The sequence below is a fragment of the Podarcis gaigeae genome, assembly GCF_964106915.1.
Source record: "Podarcis gaigeae genome assembly, chromosome: 10".
In the NCBI taxonomy this organism is placed as follows: domain Eukaryota; kingdom Metazoa; phylum Chordata; class Lepidosauria; order Squamata; family Lacertidae; genus Podarcis; species Podarcis gaigeae.
In genome coordinates, this window is record NC_139686.1 from 73560207 (window position 1) to 73575580 (window position 15374).

At 42.8% G+C, this 15374-nt stretch overlaps 1 protein-coding gene across 1 annotated transcript in view; it reads left to right on the top strand.

Moving 5' to 3' along the window:
* The window catches only part of FAM107B (family with sequence similarity 107 member B), a 98298-nt gene that overhangs the window by 27544 nt on the left and 55380 nt on the right, over positions 1-15374 (top strand). The window contains exon 2 of the mRNA XM_083701663.1: positions 875-953. Coding sequence (XP_083557789.1) covers positions 911-953 — 43 coding nt within the window. The 5' untranslated portion in view covers positions 875-910. The remainder of the gene's footprint in view (positions 1-874; positions 954-15374) is intronic.

A 15374-nucleotide genomic window follows, 5' to 3' on the forward strand; every position in this document is an offset into this window, starting at 1 on the left:
ATCTGCACAAAATTGAACAATCATGGGGGCCTCTTTGCAACCAGCAACAAGGTCTGGGTAACCACGGTTATCTTCTTCAAGGGGTTGTTCCATGACAAATCACCACACCTTTACAACATCTGTGCTACTGACTTTCAAACTTTAGGAGTGTTGAAATATATGCAATAATAATAATAATCAATCTGAGTCATGTGACTCAAATTGGGTCTACTAGCTGATTCTACTCTGCGGAAGAAGCCCTTTAGGAAGTCTCACAAATCTCTCTTTTGTTTCTTCCCCACTGGCATCTTCTGTAGCAATTTCATAGTTAATGGCTCAGCTTGTCTTTCTTTCTGTTGCATTTATGAGTCACTCCATAACGGTGGGGTTCTCTGTGAAACATACAGTGTACAAAAGTAAAAAGAATAAAAGGTGAAAGCAGAGCAATTAATCAATCAAATATAAGAATTACAAGTTCAGACTAGTTCCGTGAGATTATTGAAGTAGTTTTCATTACTTTTAAGTAAGTCTGTAACAAATAAAATGACAGATATTTAAGAGGACACTACCCCTCATTTTACCGTGAAAACATACCACAGTTCGTTCCTTTCCCACTGCTGTTTCTGATTGTTTCTGAAATTAGTAAAAAGTGTATTTCAGATTTTTAAAACATTAATGATTGAATCATTTTTCAAACCCACTCTTCCTTATTGGTAACAGTCTTTAGAAGCTTCACATTTAAAAAAAAACTGAATTACTGTACTTTAAATTTTGAAGGCAGGTACAGTTGACTCCACTGAAGTTCTAGTGTTGTCCAACCATTTTGTTAATTCACTGTTTTCTTCTTTCTCTCCCAACCCCCTTTCCTTGTTCCCCTTGGGTGGATGCAACGTAGCAGGAAAAGCAAGACGGAAAGCAAGTGGAATCACAAATGGATTCAGATTTGACGGCATCTGACAATGGGCTCTTAATAGGTAAGGTGCATTAAGTAGCCTTTACTATTCTTTTCCTGACAACCATACAAAGCAACAGCCTGTCTTCCCTGTGTAAGTGCTACTCTCAGGGTCCCTTAAGATAGTACTTGTTTCCTGTAAGAGTTGTGAACAACTGCCTGAGCAGTCAGCTAATAGAAGCTAGATTGTTTCATGAGACAAATATTGGGCTGGTTCAAATGTAAAACTAAATCCCAGTTTAGTGTTACAAGAATGAGCCAAGGAGTCGCTTCTTCTCTCCCCCATGTGCTCAGTGTGGCTATAAAAAGAATTTAGGAAGCTTTTGCTTCTGGTTTATATTATCTGTAGCTCGTTGTTTTGTTTAAACCTGACAAACTGTGCTTAATCTTAAGTGTGGTTGCTTGAAACAAACCTTCAAACCATAGCTTAAGAAGTTGGTGTGTTTCAACAAACCATGGTTAAGATTAACTGCAATTTAGGGACGTGGGTGGCGCTGTGGGTTAAACCACAGAGCCTAGGACTTGCTGATCAGAAGGTTGGCGGTTTGAATCCCCGCAATGACGGGGTGAGCTCCCATTGTTCGGTCCCAGCTCCTGCCAACCTAGCAGTTCAAAAACACACAAAAGTGCAAGTAGATAAATAGGTACCGCTCCAGCGGGAGGGTAAACGGCGTTTCCGTGCGCTGCTCTGGTTCGCCAGATGCGGCTTAGTCATGCTGGCCACATGACCCGGAAGCTGTACGCCGGCTCCCTCGGCCAATAAAGCAAGATGAGCACTGTAACCCCAGAGTCGGTCACGACTGGACCTAATGGTCAGGGGTCCCTTTACCGTTACCTTTAGTGACTGGACATGCATGCTGAACAGTGGTTAATCAAAAATGGAATTGAAAACTTCTGGCAGCACATCTCTTAGTGACTTTTAGCAGAATGTATGGACTTGTCTTTGTTGGAAAGTTTTGTATTTGAGTCGGTGTTGGGCAATAGGAAAATTCTGCCTCTGGTGACTGAACTGTAATGGCTCCTGCAAACAGACAAGTCATCACTAGATGCTGCAGTCCACAAGGGATTCATATGCATGTATCAACAGGTCCCTCAGAGTATGTTTCCTTGAAGTCAAAGAGGCCAACTTCCGAGGAAATGCTTTAGAATCCTTATGGAGGGTTGCTGGTTCCTCGTGGATTGGCTCGGGATCTGGATGCATGGTAAATCAATTTGAAGTTCCAGGCTTGCTAATGGCCCCGATAAAGCACATTTTGCCATAATAAAATGATCATATGAACCAGCCACAATTTGGTTCTCAGTGTTTAGAAGTCTTTGTGCTCCAGGCTCAATGAAATCTGCCTCAAGGCTATTTTTAGAGGATGCCTGGTGTCCCTGGCTATATTGAGCCAGATCACAGAAGGGCAAATGCCAGGCAGTGGTAGATGCCTTAAGAGCTGATTAAGTAATGCACATTTTGAGACAGAGAGGAGGAGAATGCTTTTTGTGGTAAGTGTAGCCAAGAGATTTGCACTGTCTTCTAACATTTACCTGAGAAATGGATTTTGGACGCCATGCAAAATGGAACTGCACTTGCCAAATGCCTCCGGAATCATGGGAATGTGTCGTGAAGTAGCTGGGTTGGTTGTTGATCAGCTTTGTAGGCCTGCAATCATTTTTGAACTTTTGCCACCAGGCCCGTTGAACGTGGCAGCCATTGCCCCTTTCCCTTAGGTGAGGCGTGTTGTTTGCTCCTGTCATGAGTCCCATGGAGATGTCATGGTCAGATCCTGAAGAGGACTGGAAGGAGTTTTGGGGGTTGGAGCTGTATGACCCCAGAGAGGGTCCTAGCAGGATTGGGGTGGTGAAATTGGGACCCCAATAAGTGTGTGAGCCCAAGAAGGGGGCCAGCAGGCTGGGCTAGGGAGTGGAGAAGTGGATTACACTGTCAGTTGGTAAATGGAGATTTAACATTAGAAACTCTTCTCTGATCCAGTGCATTGGTGAAGTTTGTCAACATATTTCATTAAATTTAAAATTTGTTAAATTCGTTTCCCCTACACAACCTAACCCAAACCCTAAAATACTGGAGCTCTGGGTGCTGCTTGCTCTGTGGACAAAGAAAGACAGCGCTTGTCCAACAAGAAATGTCTGGTGGCTACTGCTGGCAGCACTGAGAAGGAAATAGTCTTGGGTTCCAACCTATCTTTGTTTAGCAATTGCTAACCACTGCACTTACTTTATTGATGGCTTTCATCCTGACATTTCACTGCTCTACCCACTGCAGCCCAACCTGGAGTGGTGGGTGGGAGAAGACAATGCACAGCTAGTCAGATTCCTAAATTAAATAGTCATTTCAGCAGATTTTTGGATTATAACGTGACTCTGAAACTCCTTTTTAATTTAAGTGGCCTGGCAAGTCTTTGGAAATTTCAAGTATGACTCAAAATCTTATCCTTCTTTGGGAAGGCAGAATTTTATAAGAAATTGCATGAGACATTGATGGACTACCTGGATTATAAGGTGATTCTTTTAGGAGATATGAACGGTGTCGTCTCTACATATATGGACAAAGCACAAAGACAGGTGATCTCCAAGGATGGGAGACTACCTAAGACTTTCTTCGAAATGACTGACAACATGGACTTTATAGATATTTGGAGACTAAGAAACCCTCTCGAGAGAGAGGGGACCTTCTTTTCAGAGTCCCAGATGACATGGACAAGAATAGATCAAATATGGATTACTAGTGGAATGGCTCCAATGATAAAAAAAGTGGAAATCTGCCCAAAGACACGCTCCGACCATAACGCGGTAAAGATGGAAATGAAGGTAACAACAGCTGGTTCCTTTAGATGGAGAATGAATGACACCCTATTTAGAGATCCAGAAGTCTACAAAAAGGCCCAAAAAACTTTGAGGGACTACTTTGAGATAAATCTGAGGACTGAAGTGGAGAAAAGAGTGATCTGGGACGCAAGCAAGGCCGTGATGCGAGGTTTCCTAATACAGCAGAATTCCCTAAAAAGGAGGAAACAAAATGAGAAGAAAGATAAGATCCTGGAAAAAATAAAAGAAGGTGAAAAGAAATTGAGGTCCAAACCAAAGTCTCATGAGATCTTGAGAGAAATTAAGTTTTACCAGACGCAATATATGGAACTGATGAATCAGGAGATAGAATGGAAGATAAAGCAAATGAGACAAAGGACATTTGAATCAGCAGATAAATGTGGGAAACTCCTATCATGGCAATTGAAGAAGAGACAGAAATTGAACACTGTCACAAGCTTGGAGGTGGATGGAAAGAGCATTTCTAAGCCAAATGAGATCAGTAATTGCTTTCAGAGTTATTTCAGAAGACTCTATGCACAAGGGCCAGAAAATGAAGGAGAAATAGAAGATTTTCTTAAGAAATATGGATTACAAAAAATTTCGCAACAGAGTGTGCAGACTCTGAATGAGAAAATAACTGAGCAAGAAATAGAGGGTGCCATTCAGAATATGAAACTAGGGAAATCTCCAGGACCAGATGGACTAACCTCCAGATACTATAAGGCGTTAAAGGAATGGTTAATACAGCCGCTTAAGGAGGTCTGTAATGAAATATTAGAGGGGAGGAAGGCACCTGAATCGTGGAAAGAAGCTTTTATTACACTTATACCAAAGACTGAGGTTGATAAAAAACAGATCAAGAACTACCGCCCAATATCTTTACTGAATGTGGATTATAAAATATTTGCAGACATTTTGGCAAAAAGATTGAAGAAAGTGTTGGTGGAGGAGATTCATGGGGACCGGGCGGGCTTTCTCCCGGGTAGACACCTGTCGGATAATGTAAGGAACATAACTGACATAATAGAAATGCTGACAGTTAATAGTAATACAAAGGCAGTTTTGATTTTTGTGGACGCGGAGAAGGCCTTTGACAGTGTTTCTTGGAGGTTTATGAAGAAGAATCTCCATGGGATGGGGGTAGGCCAAAGATTTGAGGGTGGTGTGGGTGCAGTATATTCGGAACAAAGGGCAAAGCTAGTTGTAAATAATGTGGTTACGAATGAACTTCTTATAGAAGGGGGGACGCGGCAGGGGTGCCCAATTTCCCCGTTGCTTTTTATATTAGTCCTGGAGGTTCTGTTAAACATGATAAGGGGTGACCAGCTGGTAAAAGGAGTTCAGGTCAGAGCCAGAGAGTACAAATTGGAGGCTTTCGCAGATGACTTAGTTTTGACCCTATAGGAGCCAGACACTAGTACAAAAAGAGTTTTAGAACTAATCCGAGTTTTTGGTCAGGTAGCAGGATTTAAATTGAACAAACAAAAAACCAAGGTTTTGGAAAAAGAGAGGTTCCAAGAGGAAACTGGACTAATTATGGCAAAAAAAGTGAAATATCTGGGAATTAATATGACATCTAAAAATGTGAATTTATTCAAAGACAATTATGATAAATGCTGGACTGAGATTAAGAAGGATCTAGAGATATGGTCGAACTTGAAGCTTACCTTGCTAGGACGAATTGCAGTGATTAAAATGAATGTATTGCCTAGAATGTTATTTTTGTTTCAGACATTACAAATTGTGGACAAACTGAATTGTTTCAAGAAGTGGCAGAAAGATATATCTAAATTTGGCTGGCAGGGCAAAAAGCCCAGAATAAACTTTAAGATACTTACTGATTCAAAAGAAAGAGGGGAATTTGCCCTGCCAGACTTAAGACTGTACTATGAATCGGCAGCTTTCTGCTGGTTGAAAGACTGGCTACTACTTGAAAACGCAGACATTCTGGATTTGGAAGGTTTTAATAACATGTTTGGTTGGCATGCATATATCTGGTATGGCAAGGTTAAAGTGCACAAGGGTTTCAAAAACCATATTGTCAGGAAAGCATTATATAATGTTTGGACTCGGTATAAGGATTTGTTGGAAAATAAAACTCCCAGGTGGTTATCACCAATGGAGGCTAAAGAGGTGAAGAAGCTAAACACGAGAATTAATATTCTGAGATTTTATAAATAGAAAGTGGCGAATTTAAATTACAGAGCTTTGAGAAGATAAAGTCCAAGGTACGAGATTGGCTCCATTATTATCAAATAATGGAGGCCTTTAAACAAGACAGGAAGATTGGGTTCCAGGTGGAAAAATCGAAGTTAGAAACTGAATTGTTAGAATCCAATACTAAGAACCTATCAAAGATGTATAACTTGCTGTTGAAGTGGAATACAATTGATGAAACTGTTAAATCAGCAATGGTTAGATGGGCACAGGACCTAGGACATGACATCATGTTCGCTGACTGGGAACAGTTGTGGACCACAGGTATAAAATTTACGGCTTGTAATGCCTTAAGAGAAAACATTATGAAAATGATTTATAGGTGGTACATGACCCCAGTCAAGCTTGCGAAGATTTATCATTTGCCCAATAATAAATGCTGGAAATGTAATGAGACTGAAGGTACCTTCTTTCACCTTTGGTGGACCTGCCCGAAGATTAAAGCTTTCTGGGAAATGATTTATAATGAAATTAAGAAAGTACTTAAATGTACTTTTCATAAGAAACCAGAGGCATTTCTTTTGGGTATGGTGGGCCAACTGGTGCCAAGGAGGGACAAGACCTTTTTTATGTATGCCACAACGGCAGCAAGGATTCTACTAGCAAAGTATTGGAAGACACAAGAGCTACCCACGCTGGAAGAATGGCAGGCGAAAGTGATCGACTTTATGGGACTGGCAGAAATGACCGGCAGAATCCGTGACCAGGAGAAAGAAACTGTGGAGGAAGATTGGAAGAAGTTCAAAGTATATCTTAAAAATCGTTATAAAATTGAGGAGTGCTAAAGTGTGAAGGGAAAGGAAGATGTATAATTACAGCTATATTTATTCTTTTTGATTTAATGTGATATTGAACAGGAGAATAAGTTTAAATTTTAATTGGCTAAAAGAGTTGCTGAAAAATTTATGAAACTAGGATGCAAAAAGGGGAAGGTATGGGGAAGTCCGAGAAAAGAGGCTTACGAAAAGGAGGTTAAGAAAATAGGATTTATGTTTTTTGTGTGTGTCTGTTGTTGTATGTATTATTTAGTGTTGTTGTGTCGATAAAATTGGAAAATCAATAAAAAATTATTTTAAAAAAATAATCTTATCCTTCTTTGCTGGAGAGAACATCCTGTAACTGATTAATGAAGTGTAAGGCAGGCAATAAAAGCTTTGTAGCTCTGATAATGATTTATAATCTGGGCATAAGTACAGTGAGGTCATGTCCCCCAGAAAATAATTGATTTTTTTATTTGATCTGCATAGTCACTGAAATATCTTTCATCTGTGTGCCTCCTCTCATTTCTTCATTACCATTTGCTAATTTTATTTTTGTATGTCTAATGCAATCCTAGAGAATAGGATACAGTGGTTGACTTCTCACACCCTGTGGCTGTTGAACATTTATTAAACCATGGTGTAGTGTTATATCCTCCAGCTGGGCAGGATTCACGGATAACCAGAATCTGAACAAACCACAGTTTAGTAACCTGGGGGGGGAGGGGGGACCTGTCATGCTGCCCTAAATTTAGCTCTGCACCGAGAGTTTGATACCCATTGGCTCCCCTCAGGCAGTCGAAGTTGTTCCCCTTGCGTAGCCGCTGTCTCATGCTGACAGCGTCTAGGAGCCACAGGTGAGAACTGAGTGCAGGATGGGGACTCAAGGTGGACGAACTACCCCAGAAGGAACATGTTGTTTCCCCAACAATAATACACCCATATTATTAAATGAATAAATATTAATAAATAATTATTGGGTGGTGTCAGGGAACTGCCATCGGAGAGTCAGGTGGTGGAAGGGCTCAGGGAGGCTAAGAGACCCTCAGATGCTGAGGAAGGAACCAGCAGGGGGAGAGGGAGAGTTCCTGCAGAAACTCAGGCGGAGGGATGGCTCCAAGATGCTTCCAGTGAGAACAGCGGGGAGGGCTCTGGACCTCTGCTGGGGACGCCTACTCCGCGCAGGAAACTGTCACGCAGAGAATCCAGACGGAGAGTTTCCGTTAAGGAACTCTTATGTTGGAGTAAATTCTGGAAGCGCCCACTGACGGATTCTGCCAGCGATTGAGGGAGTCATGCTTTGAGGGCTCCCATAAAGGCAGAGCTTTGAGACCTATGCCAAGCTCTGAGGGATTCAGCTTTTACGCACAAGCAGCTCATTATCCCATCACAGGTGGTTTATAACAAAACAATATTAAAATACAATATTCAATATTCAAAAACCACAACAAGCAAAAACTCAACAGAGACACCATAAAAGCCCTAACTTAAAACACAATTTAAAAGTCTGAGGGACAGAAAATGTTTTCACTGGGTGCCAAAAAGGGCCCTTTCCCATGGATGTTCACCAGGAACTCATCTGCAGAAGCCAACTGCCTCTGATCCAGAAGCCATGGACAGTCTTATCCTCTACTGATTTACCTCAACTCCTTTTATAGCCTGCTGAGTTGGTGGCCAACCCCACATTGCACAGCAGCAAATTTAATAGTTTAACTTTCCACTGTACATGTCTTTTTAAAAATAGCCTTGACGTGCCTGGGGGTTGCGTTCTCCTTGTGTTCTCTCAGTGGGAACCAGGCCACCTGAGCTCTGAATGCATTCCCTGATGGGGTAAATAGAAGTTGGTGGGCAGGGGGCAGGGGAAATAGCTCAGGGGAAACCCTCTTGCCATGCCGTAGTCCTCCTTATACCATTTGGTCCCTCTTCACTGTGGCTGCTTTTAAAAGAAATATAAAAGGGAGAGGAGAACTGGCCACAAACCTCCTGGACCTGACCTTGTTTGGCCATTGGCTCTGGTAAACAGCAACAAGCTCCAAGTGCATTGCTGCCCCGGAATGAAGCAGGAAGGGCAAATGCCGGCCTGCTCTTTACCCACCAGAGGGAAAGGTCCAGTCTCTTGATCAAAGAGGGAACTGTAACGGAGTGGCTGTCCCACTTTCCAGCCGTAACTTCAGAGGTGCATTTTAATCCCCAGAGCACTGTAACCCTCAGGATCTGGAGCGGTTAAATACTTTGGATGCTTGCATTTGTTTTCAAGCGCTCTGAATGCAAGTCAAATAAAACCACAATCAACTAGAAATAATGGTATTTATACAGCACTTTTCCCTAAGTGCTTCATGCGCATTATTATCCCACAACAATGTGCTCCTGTACAAAGCTGCCCATTTGTTAAGGTCATCTTCTTATGCCTCCATCAGACGGTGTATGTGTTTGTGCTTGAGGTGGGGAAAGCACTTTTTCTGTTTGTGCAATGCCAGGAGCATTAAATAGCAGAAACAAAGACTCTTTGAACCTGGGTTAGTGCAAGCAGACATGATGCACTGAACTCTTGTTACTTTTAATTAACCTTTAATGCAACCAGCCTCTGTATATATTCTGCAACCACCCTGTTTATTCTCAGTGAATATGGCAGAGGTTGAATGAATACTCCTTCGTATTTGAGTATGTTCCTAATTTAACACCAAGGCCACAGATGCTGAGAGAGAGAGAGAGAGAGAGAGAGAGAGAGAGAGAGAGAGAGATATCACGGTGAAACTCCAATCACAGTCAAGACCTGGAATCCAGTATGTGAAATAAATCAAGTTGTGAGACGGCAGGTGTGAGCTGGGAGTCTGAAGTAGCAGGAGATGGCAGCACCTCAGGCCAGGCCAGGCCAGGCCGTCCCTGAGCAACCAATGGTTTGGGCTGCAGAGTCAGGCCAGCTTATAGGATCAGGTGGAAAGCTCTTTGCTCGTGCCTCCGACCCCTGCAGAGCTGTTGGTGGCAATTTAAGTCTGTGGCTTCACTGACACCAAATCCCACAGCAGGCGAGCAGCTGCTCCCTTTGGCAAGCTCACATCATTCTGCAGAGATCAAGCGGCCGGAATCTGCTGTTTTGAGACCCCTGTGCTTTGGAATGGTTTCCTGATGGAAATGATTCTCTCCCCTCCCAAGTTGTTCAGAACCCCTTAATGCTCCATTTCTCTCTTTTGCACGCCACACGGCCTGTTGTGTTTCACTGTGCCCTTAACACGCTAGTTACACTTCTGGGCCCAGCAGACATTGGCCATTTGCTCTGTGATTTAAAGAAAAAGAAAGAAAGAAAGAAAGAAAGAAAGAAAGAAAGAAAGAAAGAAAGAAAGAAAGAAAGGAAGGAAGGAAGGAAGGAGAAGCAACTCTACATCCCATCTTGAGCACATGAGTCCTGTTTCTCTCCGTCACTTGTGGGCATATTGCCATGTGCAGGACTTCATTCAGGCAGGGCTCCCCCCTCGCCCCTTCCTCAAACTGTTTCTAATTAGTAGGGACTAGTCTGTGGGAGCCTGTCTCAGATATTATTCCACAATGTTTTTACTTCTCTGTTTCACTAATACTTAGCCCTCTTCCCACGTGTCCCCAAAACCCTGGCACCTTTGTTGCAAAGCTGTAGTTGCTACAGCCCTCTGGGTGACCCTCCTCCTCCTTCTCCACCTCCTGCTGCTGCAGATGTACAAACTGCCTCCGCCTCCACCCTTTCTCCTCTCCCTCTTTCCCCCTCCATTTCAGCACATTCCCATGATCCGAGACCCTCCCAAATTCCCAAACCTGAGTGCTACATCCTGTTTCCTGTAATTGGAACCACATCAGTAGATTTACAGTGCAGCTATTTTTAGGTGTTTGCTTATGATACGTGTGGTCTGTGAGGCACCTATATCCCAGATCACGACCCGTTCATAGAGACCTTTGTCCATGTGCATGCATACTGCGGTCACGATGAGGCATTATTGGTGTGTAGTGGGCTGCAGCCAAAACAGCCATCACCACACTGGTTGTCTATTCACTCCAGTTGGAAGAGGCACCCCCACAGTACTGGGCATGGCTACCGATTGCAATAGAGCACAGTCTGTTTCACAGTGGTGTATCCCAACATGTGTGCAGGCATATGCATATGCTAAGGAGTGGCTTGTTGGCATCCATGTGTCTCGGGAGACGGTGGAGGAGTGTGCCTTTGGGGGTGAAGGCAAACTGCTGGAGAGTTTTAGTGCTTGCTGTGGCTAGAGAGACCCACAGGGGAGAGACATGTTTTGTTGCAGGCGGGGCAGATGGAGGCGTCCCATTGTGCTGCTGCAGATGCACCAGGGCCTTTCTCCTCTCAGCTCTCCTCCGGCAGTCACTCTTCCTCTGGTCACTGCTATGGATGCACAACCTGTCTGTCTGTCTCCAGGCGCTGTGGTTGTCTGAAAGGGATTCTCACACGGTAGGGTTGATGTTGCCGGCCTTCATAAGCAGTGGCTGCAGATATTTGCAGGGTGAACTAGGCCAAATGTCTTGACCACTCTGCACCAGTTTTATTCCAGGCCTTATTCCAACCCCCTTTTTTGCATGTCCAAAAATAGACAGTAGAGCAAAAACATCTTTTCAGATGCGCTGTAGTTTGCCAGCAAACTCGTGTTTTGTGGCTGTTTCTCAGATCAACATTCTTGGACTTTCAAAAAATTCCTCATCCAGGGCTTCTGAGTCAACTCAGCAGTTCTGGGATAAGAGGACTGGTTCTCTTAAGGATCAGTCACTGGTTAAAGAGGAAGCAGAGAGCAGGAATAAAGGGACAGTTTTCACAATACAGGGAAATCAGTGGGTTCCCCCAAGGATCTGTACTGGGATTAGCAATGGGCAAATCTGACAGTTTCTTTCTCAGTTTCTAATTTTTCTAATCTTAAAGACAGTTCTCTGCATTTCCGCATCCATTTGTGATTTTTTTTTTAAGTCTTCATGAAAATTCAACAGCATTTAAATGCTAATTTCACCTAATACACACATTTCTAATGCAATTATTCCTAAGATAACACATTTTTGCAATGTGATTTTCCCTAATATATGCATTTTTAGGTGTACTTTTGTATATGCATTTTTGTGCATATTACTGGGTTGGGGAGCTTTATTGCCAAAATTAAGAGAAATGTGAATATAAAAAGAATGGCTGTGTTTTGGTTTGCACACTGATTCAGAAAGAATGAATTGGTTAAGTTTACCTTTGAAAACAAACTGAACCAAATTTCTTCTTGATCCCAAATTGAAACTTGGGAAGGGGCCCAGAAGGATCTCTCCAACAAAATTTCAAACAAAATGGCTAGTCCGTGTACACTGATGCACATTGAGACCTCTCCACTCATATAGGGTGTTTGCACATAACAGTACATTCGGGACTCAGTGCTGCTCATGCATGCAAATTTTGTGCACAACACCATCAATAAAATGCTGTCTCATTTTATTTTCCCATTTAATCCAGTTTTACTGGAAAATTTACTGGAAAATTCTATAGATTATAAGACAGCGGAATCTATTTTTCTATAGATTAAAAAATATTCACAGCAGAAATGGTGAATTTGAATTGGGGGCATGTGATATTTTGATGAGGATGATGGTGATGTGAAAAAAATGCAGAAATGAGAAACACGAGTCCACAAGAAACCGCTGTGTGGAAGTAGGGTCTGAATTACCAGTGGCTCCTATGGACACAGCAACTTGGGTCTGAATCTGGAAACAGATTGGGGCCCAGGCAGGTAGCTCAGCAGCCATCATGGGGTGTCAGCAGTCACCCCCAAGCTCTTGGCGTAAACGCACGTAGATGAGGGCCTCTGTGTCTTCTTCCTATGCTCTAGGCACTGGGAAGCCCTTTAAAGGTTTCTTGCAGCCTCCCCTCTTTACATGAAAGCAGAAACGTTTTCTCAGGCAAAACATTAAAAACAAACGCCTATATATATATATATATATATATATATATATACATACACATACACACACACACACACACACACACACACACACCGTATATATATATGTGTGTGTGTGTGTGTGTGTATGTATATATATATAATATTTAGTGCTATTTTTCTAGAAAAAGAGGTACTGGAACACCACCCTTGTTCTCTTAGAATGCCAATGGCATCCACTTGAGAGGTGCCAGAACTGAGTTCCAGTGAGTTCTGGCTGAAAAAAGCCCTGTATATATTTAGTATTATAACCCCCCCCCCTTAAAACATAGCTGTCCACCTTCCCTTTGTTTTGCGGGAAATTTCCTTATTCCAGCGCCATTTCCCGCTGCTTCCCGCTGCTATCCCGGATTGTTAGATATCCCGTAGACTGTCCCCGGGACAGGTGAGGCTGCTGATCCCTTATTTTCAAATCCAAAAGTTGACAGCTATGCCTTAAAGGACCATTTTACCAAGAACGTGTAAACAAGGGTATGACTTGAGTGTTTTTCAGATTTTTTCCTTTCAGGGAAGCTCACAGTGAGTTGTGGTCCAAAGAGCTCCCCTCCACATGGCTGCCACAGAACGCCAGGCAGTTGCAGGGGATTCTGGGGCATGTTTTAGGGGGTCTTCTCAGTTTGTGGGGGATGTAGCTGCCTGGCTTCTGGGATCACGCTGTTACCCTGCTTAAACAGAAGCACACCCAGCAATCTCCTGCACTGCACACCACAGGGGGAAAAGAGGCGTGATATTGTGAGCAGGCTGCCTTTCAGAGGAGTTTGACAATTAGTTATCTCTCTGTTGAGAAACCCCTGAGTAACACCTGGGCTGTCAAACACGGTTTGAAAATCAGTGTACTAGGTTACCATAGAGGCATTTTAACTTGAGTTTGAGTTTCATCACAATCCCGCCACAAGTGGGCTTCTTTTGTAAGCTGTATTAATTTATGGCTAGTCCCACCCCCCACCCCGGCCATTTGCGGGGCCTGCACAGAGCAAATGATTGCAGTGACCACAGGCCGTCCAGGAAACGCAAGCAGGAAGCTTTTTGTTTCCATTTCTCTTTGTGATTAACTGAGGTTTATATATTACTCTCATGAAAGCAAAGTTTTCTACTGTGGCCAAAAGGCTGCTCTCTCCAGAGCTTTTCATAGCCCTGTGCCTGACTTTCATCATTAAAGAAGGCAAGCATAGACAATGTTGACTGTTACTTCATTTGTAAAAAAAAAAGCTTAAGTTAGAAAGAACAGATTGGCCATTGCAGACAAATCTCTTAGGCCATGGCCTGTTAACCTATTTGAAAAATCTGACCCTGGTCAAAATCGCCTAAATGTCTGGTGACTGGAGAGGGGACTAAGTAGAGGGCCATGCAAAGATATTCTTGACTGTTCCACACCTTTTCGAAGGACTATACAGATGGAGCTTACAGGCCACCAGTGATTGGGGACCATCGTTTGAGGATTTCTTTCCTCTAATTCTTTTGTGGGGAATGAACCCGGGGCCGACAGAAGCATGCTCCAATGTGGAGAGCAGGGTTTGGATGGCTGAGTCCATTGCAAGTCACTTTCTCTGTCTACCCGCCTTGCAGGGTTGCTGGGAGAGAGAGCACAGGATATGCCCCTGAGAGGAAAGAATATAAATGGGATAAACGCATAGCAGAATTCAGAGGAAAGGTTCACCAAACTAAAACGGACCTAAAATGTCTGCCAAGGTTTGCCATGTATATTGCTGCAAACCTTCATGAATACTTCCAGTTAGACATTTACATTGATGTCTGCAATATCTCACCATTTCAGCACATCATGCAATTAAATTCGCATAAAACTTTGTGCTAATGGCAGCATGGTTTGTTTGTTGGGGTTTTTTTGCCAGAGGCAATTAACTCTCTCAGAAGACACAAACTCCCTTTGCATTTCTTGCTAATGGAAATGGATTTAAGAAGCTTAACTATGCTTCAGAAAACTGCTAGTACTCAGTGTACATGGTTGAAAGAATCATGTATGATGATGTTGTTGATGCTGACGATGACTAGAGTATGTAAAATGTTTTATTTGTTTCTAGTTGATGTTATCTGGTCATAAACAGAATGGATGGATTGTTCTGTTTCTGGTCCATGTCAGTTTTGCATCTGTTCATAAGTCAATTCCATCCCATTTCTGCTTCAGTCTGCAGCTTATTTTTATTGCACATTGTCTTTGAATGTATCACACACTTTTGTATGCATTTTACCCTAAAATACACATTTTTCCTTTGCTTTTTGAGCTGAGAACCAAAAACAGTAACAGAGTTCAATTCCACATATTAGCATGGGAGCGTAAGAAGGGTCTGCTGGATGAGACCACTGGCCGACTTTGTCTGGCTTGCTGTTCTCACAGTGGCCAGCCATAGTCCAGTGGGAAGCCGATACGCAGGACCCGAGGGCAAGAGCCCTCCTGTAGTCTCCAGCAGCTCAAACTGAAGTGTGAGTTTGCTTACAAAATGTGAACCCAACAAAATCCTTGAGCATTCCTACAAAGAGCTGCAAATGGAAACGAGGCTGTAAGAACGCCTTGAAATCCCATTAGTGTTGCTGACTTTCTTGGTGCTAGAAAACGAAACTTGTTCACCCTCTTTTTCAGTGACCAAGTAATCAGCCGGTCCAATGCACTCTCTCTGTCAAATCATATACTTTCATCTCTTCTTGACATCCAATATTCTCTATAAATTCCGTGCAGTGAAAGTGCAGTGATGT